This window comes from Zingiber officinale, chromosome 6B (genome assembly GCF_018446385.1).
Source record: "Zingiber officinale cultivar Zhangliang chromosome 6B, Zo_v1.1, whole genome shotgun sequence".
NCBI classification, from domain to species: domain Eukaryota; kingdom Viridiplantae; phylum Streptophyta; class Magnoliopsida; order Zingiberales; family Zingiberaceae; genus Zingiber; species Zingiber officinale.
Genome location: NC_055996.1, coordinates 69950980 through 69971970, shown reverse-complemented (window position 1 = coordinate 69971970; position 20991 = coordinate 69950980). Strand labels below are relative to the sequence as shown.

Genomic DNA, 20991 nt, shown 5'->3' with positions numbered 1-20991 from the left:
CTCCAGCTACCACTACCCATGAGTGGTCGAGCGTGCGGCCCTGGTCAACGACCCTCTCAACCACAAGGGAGACATGGTCGCCGACATACATGCAATGACATGATGCGTAAAATGCAACATGCATCATATATATATAAACAGAAAATAAGTATGCTACATGAAGCTAGTATGCTCAGTAAGGTGTGTAAATAACAACATTCAAGAAAGTAAGCATGGTATCTAGTATCCATATATCCAATATCTAATATCTAGTATATGGTATATGGTATCTGCTAAATATCATAGATAGCAACGAGAGACTGTATAGATATAGAAATGAGTTTCTCAAAGTGGATAAGTATCAAGTACAGGAAAAATATGAGTGGAGTCAAGATAAATACAGGAACTATATGAAAATATAGCTCATGCACTAAGATCAATGTACTAAAGGGATAAAGCAAGAAATACCCGCCTTTATCTATCGACCGTGTGAGATAAACCAATCCCACGTCGAGACACTCGCCTCGAAACAAAGTCCTGCGATCATGTAATATATTTAGCTAATACATAGGTAGCAAATAGCTAAATAAAACTCCCCAATCTAATTAGGAAAAATCATAATCAAAATAATTAACCTAATTCATTAATCCAATTAGGTTTAACTAAATCCATAATCCTTCACTTCAATCCTACTCACAATCTCCCAAAAACCAGAAATGAAATCCAACCTCTGTAAAATTAATACTATATATCTTACCTTAACCTAAAACAGATCCACACCCTTGATGAAGAAATCCGAAGTTGTTGTGGAGAAAAATGGAGCTTCCCCACCAATTCACAGTTGGTCCGGCATAAACAAAGGAGACAAGAAACTTAAGGCATTTCGTCAAACACCTATTATGCACAAGAAATGCCACTGCCCTAATCAACTCTACATAAATCAAACGCCCAAAATCCACAGCTAGATCTAATTTCTTACCTCCAAGAAGACAAGGTAGCTACAACAGAAGGTAATCGGATCTGTCCGAAGATGAAAAGGGTACTGCAATTCTGATGAAGAGGAGGCGATGAACCCCCCTGATGGAATCGTCACAGCTCTGCTCACATCCGCCAATAGGATGAAGAGTTTGCCCTCACCCCTACTCGTCAACTCTACCTTTCCAGCAACAAGATGAAGCTAGGGCTTGAATTCGTCGTCACGTAGAAAGAACGGAGGAGGGCACCAACTCCAGATGCATTGCAAGAAGCAGGCTGAGTCCATTCTAAAGAGGGCAAAACAGAGAGATCAACGGTGGATCAAGAAAAAGGGTGGCCATGCTCGATGGATCAGGAGAGTCCAATGGTCGGTGTCACTGCGTCACCGCCAAATCCCGCGCGGATGGCTGGCGACCGTGACGCGACCACAGAGAAGGGGAAGGAAGAGGGCTTGGTGGCTTGGTATCCAAGAGGGTTTACTAGTGGTGAGACACGCCGGAGGAGGAGATTGTTGCCGGCGATGAGCTCGCAGTGGTCGGCGCAGGGGCGACTTCACGCGTGCTCAAGGAAAAATCAGAATCGGGGGAGGTAGAATAATGAAAACGGGATTAGGGATAGGATTTAAAACTTAGGTGTAAATATATAAGCTTAGGTTAATTAATTCCATCAACTCCCACTTGATTCTAGGTATTCTAAACAGACTTTCTCTATACCCCATAATCATCCCCTAAACGTGGCATACAACCTCCGTTTAAATCCTGAAAAATCTCTAAACATTCATAAAAATTCCAATAAGATTATTTCTCAAATAACCCTATTATTTAATTTGCGATATCTTACAATATTGAACTCAAAACTGATTTTATTATTAAGAAAGTATTACTTGTTGAACATTTCAAATACAATCTTCTTAGTATTAGTTAATTATGTGATTCTGGATATAAGGTTAGGTTATTATCCTATGAATGCTTAATTAAGCACATAGATAACCCTACTATAAAACTAAAAGGGTTTAGAAAGAATAATATCTATGCAATCAACCTAACTGGTTCTTCACTTAAGTGTCACTTGACAGAAAAAGAAGAAACCTGGCTATGACATAGAAAAATGTCACACACAAACTTTAGAAATCTAAGTAAATTAAATGGATTATTTAGAGGCTTATCAAAATTACCCAACTTAGACTCAACAATTTGTAATGCCTATAAACAAGGAAAATAAACAAAGTCAACTCACAAATTAACTAATCAACTTCAAACAAATTCTATATTAGAACTATTACACTTGGACCTATTTGACTCTCATGGAATCAAATCAATAAATGGGAGCTTTTATGCCTAGTAATAATAGATGATTACTCTAGATTCACTTGAGTAAAATTCTTAAAAAGTTAGGATGAAACATTTGAAGTATTTAGTCATTTTTTGCAAATAAATTGAAAATGGAAAAGATAGAAAAATTAAAAGAATCAGAAGTGATAAAGGAAATGAATTTAAAAATCACAACTTTAATCAATTATGCCTTGAAAATGGATATCATCACGAATTTTCTTGCCCTAGGACACCCTAACAAAATGAAATAGTAGAAAGAAAGAATAGAACTCTACTTGAAGCCTTTAGGACAATGTTAAATGAATATAAATTACCAAAATATTTTTGGGCAAAAGCTGTTAGCAGAGCATGCTATGTACAAAATAGAATCATAATAAATAAAACTTATAATAAAACCTCATTTGAACTCTGTTATAATAAACAACCTAATATTAAATACTTTAACGTATTTGGATGCCCAACCTACATACTAAATACAAGAGAACACTTAGAAATATTTTCCTCAAAAGTATAAAATGGAATATTTGTAGGCTACTCATTAAACAATAGAGGTTACAGAGTATATAACAAAGTCACACTAAGAATTGAAGAACCCTCAAATGTAAAATTTGAAGAGACCAACCAAAACTTAGAACAAACCTAGATTCAAACAATTGAGTTTGTTTAAGGTAGCAGTAGTCAAGGGGGAGCTAGTGAAAACCTAAGTCACGAAGAAGAAGATCAACCTCAAGTAAATGAATCCACTAGAACTGTAAGAGTTAACCCAAACTATCCAATTGACCAGATAATTGGTGACTCAGGCCTAAGAGTTCAGACTAGATCATCCTTTAGAAATTCAAGTCAAATATCTTTAATCTCAAAAATTCAACTCAAAACAATAGAAGAATCCTTACTTGACCCAGGTTGGATCATAGCCACACAGGAAGAACTAGCCCAATTTGAAAGAAATAAAATCTGGAACTTAGTACCACCACCTAACAGTAAAAAGGTAATAGAAATAAAATGGGTATTTAGAAATAAACTAAGTGAAAGTGGAGAAATTATTAGAAACAAGGCTATACTAGTAGCTAAGGGGTTTAGTCAAGTAGAAGGACTTGACTATGATGCAACATATGCCCCAGTAGCTAGACTTGAATCTATCAGAATGCTACTTATCTATGCAACCCATAAAGGATTTAAGCTTTATCAAATGAATGTAAAATTCATCTTTTTAAGTGGGCTAATAAAAGAAGAAGTTTATGTAGGTCAACCACCTGAGTTTGAGAGTCTAGACCATCCTGACCATGTCTTTAAACTTAAGAAAACATTGTATGGTCTTAAACAAGCACCTAGGGCATGATATGAAAGGTTGACCTCTTACCTAATTTCCAAAGGATTCAACCAAGGACAAATTAATCCAACTTTATTTGTAAAATCAATCAACCAAGATATCTTTATAGCCCAAGTATATGTAGACGACATAATCTTTGGTTCAACTAACTCAGAATTTTTACAAGAATTCATAACCTTAATGGAACAAGAATTTGAAATAAGCTCAGGTTCAAGGGGAGGATTAATAAGTCAATAAATTTTGAAAACATTCATTTTTTTAACAATCCATTTTTGAAAAAGATTATCACATGTTTTAAAAAATTATTTTGAAAATTGTTTCAATTTTTCCAAACTACTTTAAAACAATGTTAAATGTTGCAGCACTGAGTATTTTAATTTTTACTTTGGAGAACTTTAACTTTAAATCCTTTTGGAGAACTTAACATTTTTTAAATTTTTTTTGAAAAACTTTAAAGTTTCTAAAGTTAGTATATTTCAAAAGTATTTTTCAACTATATTAGCCTTGTGAAAGTGCTAATGTACAGTGTTTTCGAATTTGTATTGAAAGATATCTTGAAAATACTTTGAATTTTTGTTTGAAAAGGTCTTTTCAAAACTTTTTTTTTTTTTGAGATTTTTAAGAAATTATTTTCTTTATCATTCTAAATGCTAAGTGGTTTCAAAACTATCTTTAAACATACTTTAACATATATTGTAAAATATTTTGAAAAGGGTTTATGGTTATAACATTTTTTCCTCCCTCAAGTAATTCTGAGAATTATTTTATTGTAAAAGGGTTCTCTATTTACTTTCTTAAGCACATTTTTTTATGAATACCAAAGGGGGAGGGTTAAGGGGGCTAAGTTAGCAAACTCTGAACCAACCAAATCGAAATCTGAATAACTTAAATTATATCATTTGTCTATTTATGCTTGCATTTTTTTCCTAATTTAACCCGGGTTATCATTGCATCAAAAAGGGGGAGATTGTTGGTGTGATTTGCACTAACTGTCTAACTCAGATTTTGATGAATGACAAGAAAGTTAAATTAGGTTATATTGTGATCTAACCATATGATTAAATGTACAATACGAAGTCCAGATAGGTCGACAGCCTGACCGGATATCTGGCAAGAAATCTAGCTAGGTCAACGGGCCGACCGAATAGCTGGTACGAAGTCCAGATAGGTCGACGGGCTAACTGGATATCTGGCAATAAATTCAGTTAAGTCGATGGGCCGACCAGATAGCTGATACGAAGATCAGATAGGTCGACAGGCTGACCGGATATCTGGCAGGAAGTCCAGCTAGGTCAATGGGCCGACCGGATAGCTAGCATGAAGTCGAGATAGGTTAATGAGCTGACTGGATGTTTGACAAACTAGTAAGTTAATGTAAGTCACTGGAGGAGAGTGATCAAGTGAGGACGCATCCCGGTTAGAGGGGCAGTAGGCGTCGGTCCAGTTTAGGTCCATTTGGGATCCCTAAGCTGAGACTTTGACTAGTTCCTGTTCCTGGGAGGACAAGAACTAATTCATACCGCTCATTATTATTGTGCTAACATTTATCTTGCAGGTTATTATTTTGTTTATTGGACTAACATGGTTTTGCAGGACAAAGAAGTAAAATTACCTTCGAATGAACAGCGTCCGAAGGCGCCTTCAAGCTTGATGGAAGGCACATTCGTACTATTCATAGAAGGCGTCTTCTATGGTTATGAAAGGCACATTCCACATGATAAATTTTGGCCGAAGCCTGGATAATTGCTGGGCTATTCGGGATTGAACTTGCCTCATTGGAGGTACCTTCCATGCCTTTTATAAGGCTATCTCGTGAAGGCATTAAAACACAACACCTATATGAGCTACTGTGCATCCGATTGAACTTCCGATTGCTCCAGGCTTTTGCTACGACTCTGCTGTGAAGCTGTTGCACCTGACAACTGTTCCAAGAACTTCTAATCGTGGCTGGCAGTCCGACACTGACACACGAGTGGCCTTACTTCTATTTCTAAAGTGTCAATAACTTTTCACTTGTATACTTGATTACCACAAAAAGATAAGTGCAGTATTTACAGGACCTGGGTCTTGGAGTAGGAGTCATCGAAGGCTCTGAACCAAGTAAACCACTTGCGTATTTTGGTGTTGGCTTTTTCGTTTTAATTTTCTGCTACGTACTTTATTCTGAGTTCTTAAAACAGAAAAGAAAAGTTTTTGAAAACCACGCGATTCCCCCCCCCCCCCCCCCCCCGTATATCTCGATCCAATAGGTGATGTTTCAGCCTTCTCCTCAAGCAAATTTTCTCCCAACTTCTCATCTCTCGTATGCGTTGTGTGGTCCTTCTCATCCACCGGTGCCCCGAAACTCCTCGTCCCTTGGATGCACCAAGTCCATCAACTCCTTTCCCAGCCATCCTTCTCGCTCATTTGACTTCTTGTTTTCCTAAGTCCTTGTGCACTTAGACATAAGACATTAAATACGCAAAGCCTAACTTAATTCGGTTGATCACACTAAAACTAATCTGGGGAACTTACAGTTAGGGGTGTAATCGAGCCGAGCTCGAACTTTATTTAACAAATATATTCATGGCTCACGAGCTTATTTGAGCTTTTATCGAACTTAATAAATATAAATTATAAATTTAAATATTCATTAAAAACTAAATTATATATTTAGATAAAAATATTATATGTTTATTAAAATTTATAATTTTATTCTAATAAATAAATTTAATATATTTATCTATATATTTCATAAGTAGAGTGTAAAATCTATAAATTCAATAACAAAACTATTATTTTTTTATTTAAAAATTGATTCATGAGCTTAATGAACATGTTCATGAGCTAACGAGCTGAATATTGTGAAGCTTGAGCTTGGTTTATTTATCTTAACAAGCCTCATTAAACGAGCTCAAACGAGCTTTTATCGAATCGAGTTTCGAATAGCTCATGAGCGACTTGGTTCATTTATACCCCTACTTACAATAGACAAATAAGGCCACAATTTCATTAGTAGTGGCATTTTGTGTATGACTTTAAAACCCTCAACATCTTGTACCATATCATATAATATCTTGAATGTTCTTTTATCCCGTCCTCAGGGCGTAGCACAGCTGGGGCCGCATGGTTTCGTGGCCGAGAGGTCCAGGGTTCGATCCTTGGGGTGTCATTGCCTGGGGTTAGCGTCCCGGCTATGTGCTTTCAGCTGTATACCTGCATTTACCTTCCTCCATATCCGTGGGACCGACTCTAGGGGGGTCGCTAATGTGGCAGTTCCACATTTTTTTAATGTTCTTTTATCCCTTCGAAGTTCACTGATACTTATTTATTGCTCTTTTTTGTAAGGCTGAACATCCATTCCACACGTGTAATCCGTTTATCCTCCTTACTTTTTATTTGATCAATCTTACTTCGACGATATACAAGTATTGTAATTTGATAAAGTATGACAACCAAACAAACCATGAGCATTCCCTACATATTATACAAAATGCATATTAATCTACGTCTTCTATAATTAAATGGTGGTCGTGCCATATTTATCTACATCACATAACAATCGATGTCACCAATAATAAATCAGAACCAAAATCATACCAAACAACCATTCTCTATACCATCATCTTCATATCAAACATATTCATCTTATAATTATCTAAAATTAAATCCAACACAGGTGAACAGAAGCCATTCACTTAGGAAAAACCATAATTCCAAAAAACCATTCATAGCATCCAATATCACATAAACATTGAACAAAAATAAACAGATCAATTCACAACCGAAAAAATAAACAGATCTAACTTACAACCATGCCTAAAATAATAAATGGATAAACATTATTCAACACCAAAAAAAATATAAACATTATACATGACATGAAGGAATTTTTGGTAAAAAAAAAATCCTTTTCACAAACACTATCATTATTAGATTTTTGGCTAGAATTCTTGAATGAATTCTTTAGATAGTAGCTTCTTCAAATCCTAAACTCCTATCTTGGTTTGTCCCAAAATCCAAAGTCCCCTCCTTTTGATGACAACTTTGGTTCGGACAAATTTGGGATGGGACGGGGAGGATAAAGGAGGAGGAGAAGAAGTAGAAGAAAGGAGGATAAAAGAAGAAAAAGAAGAAGAGGAGGAAGAGAAGGGTAAGGGGGTGGAGGAGTTCGAACGACCGAGCAAGGAGAAGGATGAGAAATAGGTGCTGAGAAAAAGGTGGGGAAGAAAGGGTGGGGCCGGCCGAGAGGAAGAGAAGGAAGGGAGGAGAAAAGAAAAAGGAGGAGGATGAGGAGAAGAATGAGGATGAAAAGGCGCAAGCGGGTGGGTGAGAAGAGGGGTATAGAAGAAAAGGAAAAGAAAAGGAAGGAGGTAGGGGTTGGGCTGCCCGATAAAAAAAGGGTAAGAATGATGAGAATAAGTTTAGCAATAACCTAAGAGGGGTGAGTTATGAAATTAAAGGTATCAAACTCATGTTTTGATTTCGATTTTTGTCTATCCAACACCAGTAATGAGAATGATAAAATAGCCTACCAAACACAAAATGAAATCTTTTGGACCACCTTTCCTAGTTCGCTCCTGGACCAGAAAAAATGGATTGGTGAGGGGGTAATATCTTCCATATATTAAACAAGTGAAGATTCTTACTCCCATCAATACAAATGCTGGACCATCATCTGGTCCAGTATTTACGAACCAAGGATCTCTTCCCATCAAGCACCCCTTAATTTGATTCATATTAGATATTCTTTTCAGCCCAGGTTTGATGCTAAATCTGATAATCCTGGCCAAGCTCGAATTTGAAAAAACGGTAATAGTGAAATGGAAGGAGCATTCTAAGAATGTAGTTATAGTAAGGGGGTAAATGAATACTCTTTTTACTTTATAATCAGCACCTATTATTTCAGTTAGGTTCGAAATTGATCTAGGGCGGCGGAAAGCAGAGGCGGTGGTGGGGTTAACAGCGAGTATTTAGGGTTTAGCTGAACCGACTCCGCTCCTCCGCCGGCCGCCGCCGTTTGCCATGACGAGACCATGCGCCACCCGCCTCCTCTCGTCCATCCGCCGCGCACAGAGCAACCGGCTCCGCCCGCTGTCCATCCTCGTCTTCGAGGGCGCCGCGAACGGCGTCGAGCGGCGGGCGATGTCGACCGCGGCGCGTGCCAACGAGGAAAAGGATCCTTGGTGGAGGGAGGCGATGGGCCGGATGCGCAACATCGGAATCTCGGCCCACATCGACTCCGGAAAAACCACCCTCACCGAGCGGGTGCTCTTCTACACGGGGAGAATTCACGAGATCCATGAGGTCCGCGGCAAGGACGGAGTGGGCGCGAAGATGGACTCGATGGACCTCGAGAGGGAGAAGGGAATTACGATCCAATCAGCCGCGACCTACTGCACATGGAGCGGATATCAGGTAGGCATTATTCCGATTAAAATTTTCATCTTTGGTTGGATATATATATCTTCTGTTTTTTTTTTTTTGCCGAAAAATAGCTGTTCCATTGCGAAAATGAGATGGATGGTCGTAATATTCTATGCTTCTTTACTTTAGTTCTATTCTATTTCTAAAGTTGAAGATTTTCAACTGTTTACGTGAAGTATCATCTAGCGAAAAATGAGTTGCCGACAACTGATTTTATGTTTTTATTTCTTTCTTTTACTTCTGGGAATTACTTTATTCATCACCATTTAATCTCTCTATCTAACTGGAATTTGTTTTTGTGTATGCGCGTGCTATATTGCCAGGAGTATGCTACTCTATCCACGATGTATACTTAATTGGTGTTATAAGTCTTAGTTGACTTGAGATTTAGTTCATCAGAGTTTTTTTTTTTTTTGAATTTCCTTGATTCATTCAGAAGAATTTCATGGATTACACGCTACTCATTCATATACTCGTGGATTAGATAAATTCTGTTTATATCTTATGCCATGTCTCCTTTAGAGTATAATGTTTCATTTGCTTATTTTGCATATTGACTTGTTGATTTGGAAATTACCTTCTTTGACGCCCCAAGAGGCATACTTTGACGAAGCAATTTATCTTCATATTTTTGTTGCTTATAAGAACTTTACAAAAATTCAAAGCCAGCTATTGATACAAGTAATTTAAAAAAAACATTATTTTTTACAGAACTTTTGAATTGCAATGCAGGTTAATATCATTGATACACCAGGTCATGTTGATTTCACCATCGAAGTTGAAAGAGCTTTGCGTGTTCTTGATGGTGCTATTTTGGTGCTCTGTAGTGTCGGGGGTGTACAAAGTCAGTCAATTACTGTTGATCGTCAGATGAGAAGGTATGAAGTCCCAAGGGTTGCATTTATCAACAAGTTAGACCGGATGGGAGCAGATCCATGGAAGGTTCTTAATCAGGTAAAGTGTATATCTTTCGTATGCTCTACTCTCATTTGATGGTTGCACATGTTTTATCAAAATGATTCTGAGCTTGTGGTCTAGTTTGCTTGTATTGTTTGTCATGATCTAATGGTTCTAGGTCTCTAACCCAATGGAAACAAGCATAGTTGATGTAAGTTCATGTTGTATATAATTTGCTTCTGCCCAAGCTATGAATGCAGGATGCACATGTATTATAAAATTTTTCTCAATGTGTTTTCTGTTATGTATAACTGCTTGTGTTTGATGCCCCTGACACCAACATCCTAGAGTTAAAGGAATTAGTAATATAAAATTCAACTTATTAGTCAATATAATTGTGACACTCTTGGGCAATTTATTTTAATTGGCATTTTAAGTAAATTTTTGTTCTGCCAATGCATTACCAGTGTATGTTTACTCTTATTGGTTCCCTAGCCATCTGTACATTTTGATTTTTAACATTTTGTGTTTCATCATCTTGGACCCTAGGCTGGATGAAAAAACTGTTGTAATTGTTGAAGTTTTAAATTTGAGTTACAATACATTTTTTTCATAAATTTGCTGCAGTCTTATCATTTTATATATCTATAAAAAATATTTCTTTTCCTTTCTTCACATCAGTTTTCATTTGGTTTAATGTAGTGGTTTCTTATGTGCTAATACCTTTTTAGGCACGACATAAACTACGGCACCACAGTGCAGCCTTACAATTTCCCATTGGATTAGAAGAAGCATTTCAGGGTCTTGTGGATCTTGTGGAGCTGAAAGCGTATTACTTTCATGGATCAAATGGGTACTCCAATATTCTTTCTTTCTTAATCTTAAATATTGCAAAAGGATTTTTTTACTTATAACACTTGCTAACTATCTCAGTGAGAAGATTGAAACAGCTGATATCCCACAGCATTTGGAGGCTCTGGTTGCAGAAAAGCGGCGTGAACTTATCGAAGTTGTTTCTGAAGTAGATGATAAGCTTGCTGAAGCTTTTCTCAATGACGAACCAATTTCTCCCAGTGAACTCAAGGTTTATCTCAAATATGTTCATGTTTTATTTTCATACCGCCTCTCATTTCTATTTGATTGAAATGCAAGGCACTAGTAACTGAAGTAGCTACCCAACAATATTATGATTTTCTCATGCTATTATCTTTTGTCTTTGTTATTTATACCAGATGGCAATTCGGAGAGCTACAATAGCACGCAAATTTGTTCCTGTCTTCATGGGAAGTGCTTTCAAGAATAAGGTGCATAAAGTCTTTTTTTTTTCATTTCCATCATTTTCCATTTCTCACATTTTTTATTTATTTTTATTTTTCTGAATATCTTAAGCGACAACGTTTGTTGAATATCTTTCTTGTAATTCTAATGACAATATAACATGATGGATCAATCAAACAATGATGTTTGGGTCGAGATACCAGTTTTTGCCAAAAGTACTTGTTTTGGAGTATAACCTGATGTCAAGTTTCTATTAGTCATAGTTGTGAAAGGTGTGCGCCTGACTGTGCCTAGGCACAAGGCACAGCCAGGCGCGCCATTTGCGCCTTGGCAGTGACCCAGGCACACTACTTGAGAGAAGCACACTTAAGCGTGCGCCTTTGAGAGGCGACAGTTATGCGTAAGGCGCGATTTTTCTCGCCTTATTGAAGTGCGAATTTTTTTAAAAGCCTAACCCTTGTGACGGCCGTGGATGTAACAACCACCCTTCTTACTACTACTATTCTCTAAGGATGACCGTTACTTAACTACTAACTCTACTTAACCGGTATGATTAAAAATCACATGGAAACCCTATCGAAAAATTTCGGCAGAGTCTTCCCTGTACCGGTGACCTTAAACTGACATACATAACATAATATACAAAGCTACATGCGGCTGGAACACATATCAAACACACAAAAGGAATAACATCACCACGCAGTTTAATGAAATCAAATCATGCAAGTAATGAATAGCGGAAACAAAATAAACATACAATTAACTAACAGCGGAAGACTAAATGACTCATCTAATACATTCTTAATAAATGGCAATCTTAATAAATTCTTAAACTAAGTCCCAAGGCTTCCATAGTCCTGACATCACACACCATCCGCGTCACCTTGTCGCCTTCCTTTCTATATCTTTTCCTTTCCTGTATCTGCAGTAAGAGGAAGTGTAGTCTATAAGCAAAATTTGCTTAGTAAGCGCTATCTAACTCACAAAACCACGAATGTGCATGTATACGAAAAGAACTAAAAACTATATGCTCTAAAAAGAAATAAAGCATAAACATAACTGCTCATGTCAAACTAATAGCAAAGAAGGGCTAAGAAATCTACTCATGTAATTCTACTCGCTAATCATGCTACTCATCTAATAGGTAAACATGAAACTACTCTTCCACTAGATAAACATGGTAGAATAAAGAACTAAACTTATTGAATTCTAAACACCTTCTGAATCTTATTCCACTTGTTTAAAGACTTATTCTTTAATACTTTATACTTATGTAAAACTCGTTTTACTTGTTCAAAAACTTATACTTATAATACTTTAAAATAATAATCAACTTCTCTTGGGCCCGGCAACTGTGCTTTTACTTTTGTAACGGCACGACCCATTCGACGGCCCATTTGGCGACCCTCGGGTCGTCGACCGTCGACCGTCGACCGTGCCGTTACTACTAGGTTATCTAAACCTAGGGACGACTATGGGAGCCCAACCCAAGGACAACTGAGAGTCCAACACAGTGCCACTGATAAAAGTAAAATACTTGTTATCTTTTAATACTTCTATATAATGCCTCGGCATTTTCTTTAGCATCTTGTGTGCCAAAATCCCTAAAGTCTTGACTTTGGGATCTACTTAAGGCCTTGGCCTTTTTCTTTCTTTTCTTTATCTTTCTTATATTTTTCTTAAACTCTTAAAAAGAATATAGGCATGCTACAACAGAATTAAATCAAAGGAAAGAAAATCTGACTTCTATAAGCATGCTATATCAGAGACAAATCAAAAGAAAGCATATCTAACTTCTTTAAACATGCTACAACAGGTTCAAATAACAACATGAACTTAGAACTAAACTTGGGTATAAACAGTTAGAGCTTAAGGTAAATCATGTATAGGAATATGATGGACTTAAAGCTATGCATACTAGAAGCGATAAATTCATATTAAAATGAAACCTAGGTCATGCTTAAATAATTCAAAAATCTGTATTGCTTCTACAGGTGTTCATGTTATCCCAATAGCAAATAAATCTAGAAATCTGCTCGTGCACATTTAATAGCAAGGAAACTAGAAATAAAATGCTACACATAGCTATTCAACACTAAAAATCTGTTAAAGCTTGATACCCATGTAAAGCTTATACTTTTATAGAGTGATAGAGATCTTTACACATGTTACAACTAATCAAAGATTTACTACTGAAAGCATAGGAAAAACATGACTGTTCTTCATGTACTGAAACTATGTAAAGCTTATCAACCCACGGCAGAACCTGAAATCTGCAGCAATCCTAAATCATCTAACCGCAACTAATCAGAATCCAACCTAAATATGGTTTCTGCAACAGAATCTGAAACCTGAAACCTGAAGCCTAAATCTGCAACCTAAATATGGTTTCGGCAGAACCTAAAATCTGCATCAAACAATCAAGCCACACCTATCTATACAGAATCCAGGAAATGGAAGGAACAAAAGCAACTTCGAAAACTGAAGAAAGGTTACTAAATCCTTATCAACTAAATTCTGCATGGCATATTCCGGAAGCAAGAAAAGAAAACTAAATCCCTTGCACCCACAATTCTATACAACATGTTCCGTAGGCAAGGAAGGAACAATCAAAACTAGAAAACTAAATCCCTAGCATGTTAACTTTGTACAGAATTCTTAGGCATGCTTCCGCAGAAATAAAAGGAAACAGCAAATAGGCAAATCTGTGCAGCACGATCCAAAAACAGAGAAAGCAAGGGAACTCATGCAAAACTTCGGGAACAAGGAGAGAATCAAGGATTAAACCTCGGAGCTATCCTACTGCAGGTGAGTAGCAACTTACTTCGCTGTTCTTGGACTTACAACCGAAGAAAGGCAGCTAGGGTTCGGGTAAAGCTTGAGATTTCGACGTTCTCCTTGTGTCCGTGCGTTCTCTTCAACGGGAGGTTCGAAACCAGCAAGGTCCGCCGGAAGAAAGCCTTCGCCGGCTGCCGGAGGGAGGAAATCTAACTCGGCTTCGATTTCGCCCAAGCACAGAAACGTCGCTCGTGTCGGGAGGAAGAGGAGAAAGAATTTTGTTTCGGGTAAATCAAGCCCCAAATTCTCCTCTTATAACCTTAATATTCTGTTAACTGCTTTAAATAAATTTCCTACCTTTTCTAAGCAGAACCGACGGTTGGAGCACTTGGTCAGCCGCGGCTTGGCTCATGGTTGGAGTCGCGGGTTCGAATCCCGGCTGCAACCATTTTTCTCCCTATTATTTCTTGTTATTAACTTCTACTACTTAAATAAAATTCTCCCTTTATTTGATTAAGTAACAACTGCTAGCCCAGTTGGTTAGCCGGGTTTTGCTCAGGTCAGGGATCTCGGCTTCGATTCCTCAGCCGCACACTTTTATTTCCAATTTATTTTACTGTTCCTAACTACTACTTAAATATATATTGCTCCATATATGATTAACAAAACATTCGTAGACCAGACGGTTGGGCTGAGTTCGTTAAGACTCGGGTTCGGGTCCGTGTTCTTGGGTTCAAAACCCGGCTTCAACATATATTATTATTATTATTATTATTTTTACTTCTTTCTCTTGGTAAAAATACCAAACGAATTCCAAAAATTATATAAAAATACTCTAAAAATTCCTAAAAATCTCTAGAATTTTTCTAAAGCATTTCTAGATTTTTATAAGGACTTTTAGGACTCCAAATAGTGAAATTTGGGGTGTTACAGTGGAGGCGTCACGCGAGCCCTGCGGCCATGGTAGACGTGTTGTGTGAGCCTTGCAATCGCAACGGACGAGCCGTGTGAGCCCCGTAGTCATAGGCGGCGTGTAACAGGAAGTAAATTAGGGTTTAATTAAATAAAATTTAAGTTAATAATTTCAATCAACTCCTAGCTATAGTAGGGATAATTTAAATAGGCTTAATGAAACTCTAATAAAATTATTTCATTAATTTAATATATTTTTTCTTTAATTTGAATTATGCGTATAATGTATTTATTTCTTAGTAAATTTGATATTTACATTATTGTTTAATATTTTATGGACTATAATTTTGTTAGTGAAATATTTTACTAGAAATTTTCTATATTTGTTTAAATTGTAAAAATTTATACTCAAAGCCTTATTTCGGTAAGGCGTGTGCCTCACTTTGCACCTAGCGCCTTAGGCCCCACAACACATATGCGCTTTTGGATGCCTCACGCCTTAAATAACTATGCTATTAGTTCATGATCGGCCTTTTTGTAATTTTATAGGCAATTCTTATCTAAATAACACTGTTTAGTTCATCTTGTTTCTGTGGGGATTTGGATTTGAGAAAACTTCTGGATTGCAATTTGTAGGGGGTACAACCACTTTTAGATGGAGTTCTTCATTATTTGCCTTGCCCAACTGAAGTTGAAAACTTTGCCCTTGACCAAAACAAGGATGAAGAAAAGGTACCAGCTTTTTTTTTTTATAATTATACACCATTATTTATTTTAGTATTCCAGAATCAGTATTCGAAAGTCAAATGTTTCTCTTGGACTTTGTTAAAGATTTTATTATCTGGGACTCCATCTGGGCCATTTGTTGCTTTAGCTTTCAAACTGGAAGAAGGTCGTTTTGGTCAATTGACTTATCTGAGGTACTACTCCATTCTGGGTGGTTTATTGCTCTCTGCCATCTATTTTTCTTACTCTGTTTTATACACAAATGGTCTATCAAAGAACATTAGTAATGTTATTCATTTGCTTGACAGAATCTATGAAGGTGTCATTCGCAGAGGTGACTTTATGATAAATGTAAACACAGGGAAAAAGATTAAAGTGAGTTTTGATCATCAGTTTTATTTCTATATATTATTAGTCAACAAACAATTCCTTGGATCTTGTTTTGTTGCTCTTTTCTCTTTACATTGCTTCGTCGGGGCATATTTTTTTTTTACATGAAAATATTTGCCTATCAATGCACCTACACTAGTAATCAAGTATTTTGATATATAATTTCTTTTAGGAAATAAAACCTCTTTTTGAATTAGAATCTACTAAACTTTCTCAACTTAGGTCTGTTTTTGCTATTAGTAATGGTTGTTAGTTTTTTATCATTGTTATTGTGTCACTAGGTATAGGAAATCCATATTATCTTTAGATGTTTAACATATTGATATTCCTTATCCTGGATTAGTTTTTTTTATAGGGCTAAGGCATAGTTTTAGCATTTCAGTAAAAACGTATGATAGATTAGTATCAATTTTCAGTTATCTTGTACAAATGCTAGAATAGTTATCAAACATTCATCTTTTTTGGTTTGATTAAAAAATCTTTAGGATTATAAGTAGCAATTCTATGTCCTTTACAATGTAGTATCTCATAAATTCATACTTATGTCCATATATATTTATTTCTTTTAGTTGTATACCAAGGTTTTGTTTGAAGGTTTTTTGAGCATGGAACTTCGTGCCCCTTCTTGTATATACACGTTGCTGTTTTGTTTTTAGCATTAACTTAATTCAGATTTTCATGCAAAGAATTCCCTTTTCTTGTGCTGCATCTCTTTACTCTCATATATACCTACTCTAATATGAGGAATCTTCCATGTTTAGGTTCCTCGTCTGGTTAGGATGCATTCTGATGAGATGGAGGTTGGTTAACAAGTTTTTCCTTATCTTTATTTCATGTGTAAATTGAGTGTCATTCATGTATATAGTGTTTGCATTATTGATGCATGTAATCATACTATTCTTTGCAGGATATTCAAGAAGCCCATGCTGGGCAGATTGTTGCAGTCTTTGGTGTAGATTGTGCATCAGGTAATGTGTTTAATCAGTCAACTTATCCAATTTCCTTATTGAATGATTGCCTATTCTTGCTTTTTTAAAACATTCTTGCGCTTTCCCTCAGGTGATACTTTTACAGATGGTTCAGTTAGATATACCATGACTTCCATGAATGTTCCTGAGCCAGTCATGTCTTTGGCTGTCTCACCTATATCAAAAGATTCTGGAGGACAAGTAATTAATTGAATGCTATTGAATTTAGTTACTGAAATTTTCATTTTAAAATTACTGACTTACTCCTCCTTTCAGTTTTCAAAAGCTTTAAACCGATTCCAGAAAGAGGATCCTACATTTCGTGTTGGATTGGACACTGAGAGTGGCCAAGTTAGTTACTTCAGCTGATTGTATCTTTTCTCTTTAGGGATAAAGACTAAACACCATTGTCATTCCATTGCAGACAATTATTTCTGGGATGGGAGAGTTGCATTTGGACATTTATGTCGAGCGCATCCGGAGGGAATACAAAGTAAGAATATTTAACTTGTGTTAGGACATATATCTCTTAATGCATCAGTAATCAACTACTGGAGATGTTTCTAATCTCTAAAATACTTCCTGATTCTTGAAACAAAATTAACTGAGTTACACTTGTATCTGGGAATGAAGGTCGATGCAAAAGTTGGAAAGCCTCGTGTTAACTTCAGGGAGACTGTTACTCAAAGCTCTGATTTTGATTATCTTCACAAAAAACAAACTGGAGGTCAAGGTCAATATGGACGAGTGTGCGGGTAAGCTTAGTTGCATAATCATTATTTTTGGCTATTCAGTGTTCACTTTTGGTTTTTTCTGTAGATTCGATGCCTTAATTTGTATAAAATAATACTGCACCTGTCAAATCACACTTCGTTAGTGTATGAGTTTGATTCACAAACAAATGCTGACACATGAAATAATTAGAGAGAGATAGTCAAGTCAGAATAAATCATTATCATGGTTGTTGTCTTACTCTGTGCATTATTAGAAGCTAAGGTTCCTCATTTAATAGATTCTAAATCTAGCTATGCTATATCTCAATTGCCTGTCAATTTCCATGGAATAATCATTCTTATGTTTGGTTCCAAAAATTAATCCAGAATCCCAATTTTCATGAAAGTATCATTCTCTATTGATAAGGAATCCTTACTCTATTCTAGAAATACTATTTCTTATCTATTCGAATTCTAAACAGTGCATGGTTTTACTCTATTTAATCCCCAAAATATTAACGTGCAAAGTGGGTCGGGTTCGATTGGGTGAGCTGGTGGGTCTACATGCCAGACTAATTGGTCATGCTGGCAAACATGTAAGGTTGGACAGTCCTGACAAGCTAATCATGCCACGTAGACTGGTCAGACTGTTAGGCTGAACAGGCTGACAGGCCAATTGGGCTAGTCGGGTCAAATATTTCGTTTGACCCATATGAGTGAGTCAACCTTGTCGGTCACGCCAATGTGCTGTTCAAATTTGGAAGGTGGATCAACAGATTGGTTGGTCCTATCAGCTAGGCAGATCAGGTGGACTGGATTGTATTGATCGTCTGAGCTAGAGTTGAACAAAATATTTCATGCAGGAATATTTTTTCATTGCAAAACTATTAATATTTGTACGGATCGAACATATGAATAGTTAATCTAGGTTTGGTCCATTCTCTTATTCCTTGTCCATTCCATTTTGTGAACTACACAGGCCATAAGTGTTTCACATATACTAGATTGTTAGCATAGGTTGAGAAAAATGTAGTTATTAGCTGTTATTGCTTCTTTTCTTAAAAAGAAATAATATTCTTTGTTTGTCTATTTAGGTACATTGAACCTCTTCCAATGGATTCTCCTGTAAAATTTGAATTTGAGAACAATATTGTAGGACAAGCAATACCCTCAAGCTTCATCCCAGCTATTGAGAAAGGTTTCCGAGAAGCTTGCAACTCGTGAGTAACTCCATATTTTCCTTACTCCATGGTCATGTAGAAGATAATTAGCCTTTATCATGAATCTTGCTTCCACAGTGGTTCCTTGATTGGACATCCTGTTGAATACATCCGAATAGTTTTGACAGATGGGGCATCACATGCTGTTGATTCGAGTGAGCTTGCATTTAAGCTGGCAGCTATATATGCATTTAGAAAGGTTGAATGTTTTGCTTTCCTTTTATGTTTTCCCTCGAGGAAGAACCGTCTTTATCCAAAAAAATTCTGATAGTATTTCCTCGATAGTGTTATTCTACAGCTAGACCTATCATATTGGAACCAGTGATGAAGGTGGAGTTGAAATTTCCGACAGAATTTCAGGGCACTGTTACTGGTGATATTAACAAGTGGGTTTCTAATTTTGGAACTATGTTTTAGCTACTTGTGTTTGCATGAACTGATGTCTCTAAATGGTTCCTGTGAGTATATAATCTCTTTGTATGAATGATAGGCGGAAAGGTTTGATCGTTGGAAATGACCAGGATGGCGATGATACAGTGGTGGTTTCTCATGTATGTACAATTCAATCCTCTCTTTGAATGATCAGATAACACAGTGATAATGTTTTGCTTTGGTTCCACTGGCTCTGTATCAAACTTGCAATAACTGTGCTGAAAACCATATGTGCATAATTATTTTAAAGCCAATGAACATAATAGTAGACATGGTTCAATTTATCGGTTTGATAACGAAAACCTAAACCAAACCAATATATTTCAGTTTGAAAGCAACTATAAACTACTTTTTAAGCTAATTTTTTGTTGAAACAATCATAAACATACTGTAAATTAATGTGTAATGGTGATGCCTATGCCTATGAGTATAACAGTTGAATTTTCTCGAAATACAATATTTTCTCTAGTTTGTAATTTATAGTTTGTGTAGTAATGATGCTATCCTTGCATCTGTTTCTGGTACTGACACTCGGATATTTACTCTTCAGGTGGACTTCCAATATCTTTATTGTTTCTCATATAAAAAATTTGTAGACACTTGTATTCATACCTATCCTTGATACTTGTACCAAAGTCTGATAATGGTATACATACACCACAGAGCTCTGACCTTAAGCCTACAGGAAAATCCCAAAACTTGTCAGCATAATCATAAAATTTCGCTTTAGGTTTTACTGATCTCTTGTTACCGTCTGTCTTCAGACACTTCTACTTGCATAGCATATTAATACAATGCTTGCCTACCAACCATTAATTACCCGAACAAAGATTAGTAGAAAAACTGTGCTGATGAAAACCCCTTTTTGGAATTTCAGGTACCACTAAACAACATGTTTGGATATTCGACATCCCTCCGCTCCATGACACAGGTAACTAATTAGCCATTCCTTTTCCTCATGTCTTTTGGAAGAAATGGTGTTGTACAGGTTTGCTATCTCGTAAATGGTTTTTACGAATAATTGTTTCGGTAGGGCAAAGGCGAGTTCACCATGGAATACCTGGAACACTCTCCTGTCTCACAAGAAGTACAAACACAACTAGTCAATCAACACAATGTAGACAAGTCCCAACAGTAAATGCACACGATATATGCTGCAAATTTAATATATTAAGACCATTCACTAGAAACCATTATTTCAACTTCCTATTTATTGTGTACTACATGCCAAATTTTTGATCCAACTGTAAGCAGATGATAGCTATCAGGATTACTTATTGTAATAAGCAAGGATAGATATCAGCTGCACAATATTTAAGATTTTTGAGTTTAGACCTTTTTATTCAAAAAATGAATAATCTTGGTCTTGTACTTTACCAAAATATGCTTAACTACCAATTTCTTTGGTGAAAAAGATATGGATTTTTGTTGTGTAAATTGATGCCAAAAAATGCTAGTATATGCCCTCTATATGTACTTGATAGTTTTAATGAAATTATTATCTTATTTTTTAATCTAATTTTTCATTCATGATAGTGCACACACACAAAAGTGAATTGGTCTATTGCATGCTTACTCTTCCTTTGATTATTGCTTTTGCCATAATAGTAATATCAGATATTAAATTGTCAATTTGAAAAATAAGATATTATTTAC

General features: G+C 36.2%; 1 protein-coding gene across 1 annotated transcript; it reads left to right on the top strand.

The window, feature by feature from the left end:
- The first annotated feature begins 8492 nt into the window (after positions 1-8492).
- LOC121992619 (elongation factor G, mitochondrial-like) lies at positions 8493-20717 on the top strand. Its single transcript, XM_042547112.1, has 20 exons — positions 8493-9012; positions 9754-9975; positions 10650-10771; positions 10852-11002; positions 11151-11222; positions 15523-15618; positions 15718-15806; positions 15921-15987; positions 16764-16802; positions 16910-16970; positions 17062-17171; positions 17247-17321; positions 17395-17463; positions 17604-17725; positions 18778-18903; positions 18982-19102; positions 19189-19289; positions 19394-19454; positions 20213-20266; positions 20369-20717. The coding sequence occupies exons 1-20, from the start codon at positions 8620-8622 to the stop codon at positions 20471-20473; spliced, it is 2256 nt and encodes a 751-aa protein (XP_042403046.1). The 5' UTR covers positions 8493-8619; the 3' UTR covers positions 20474-20717.
- The last annotated feature ends 274 nt before the right edge of the window (positions 20718-20991 follow it).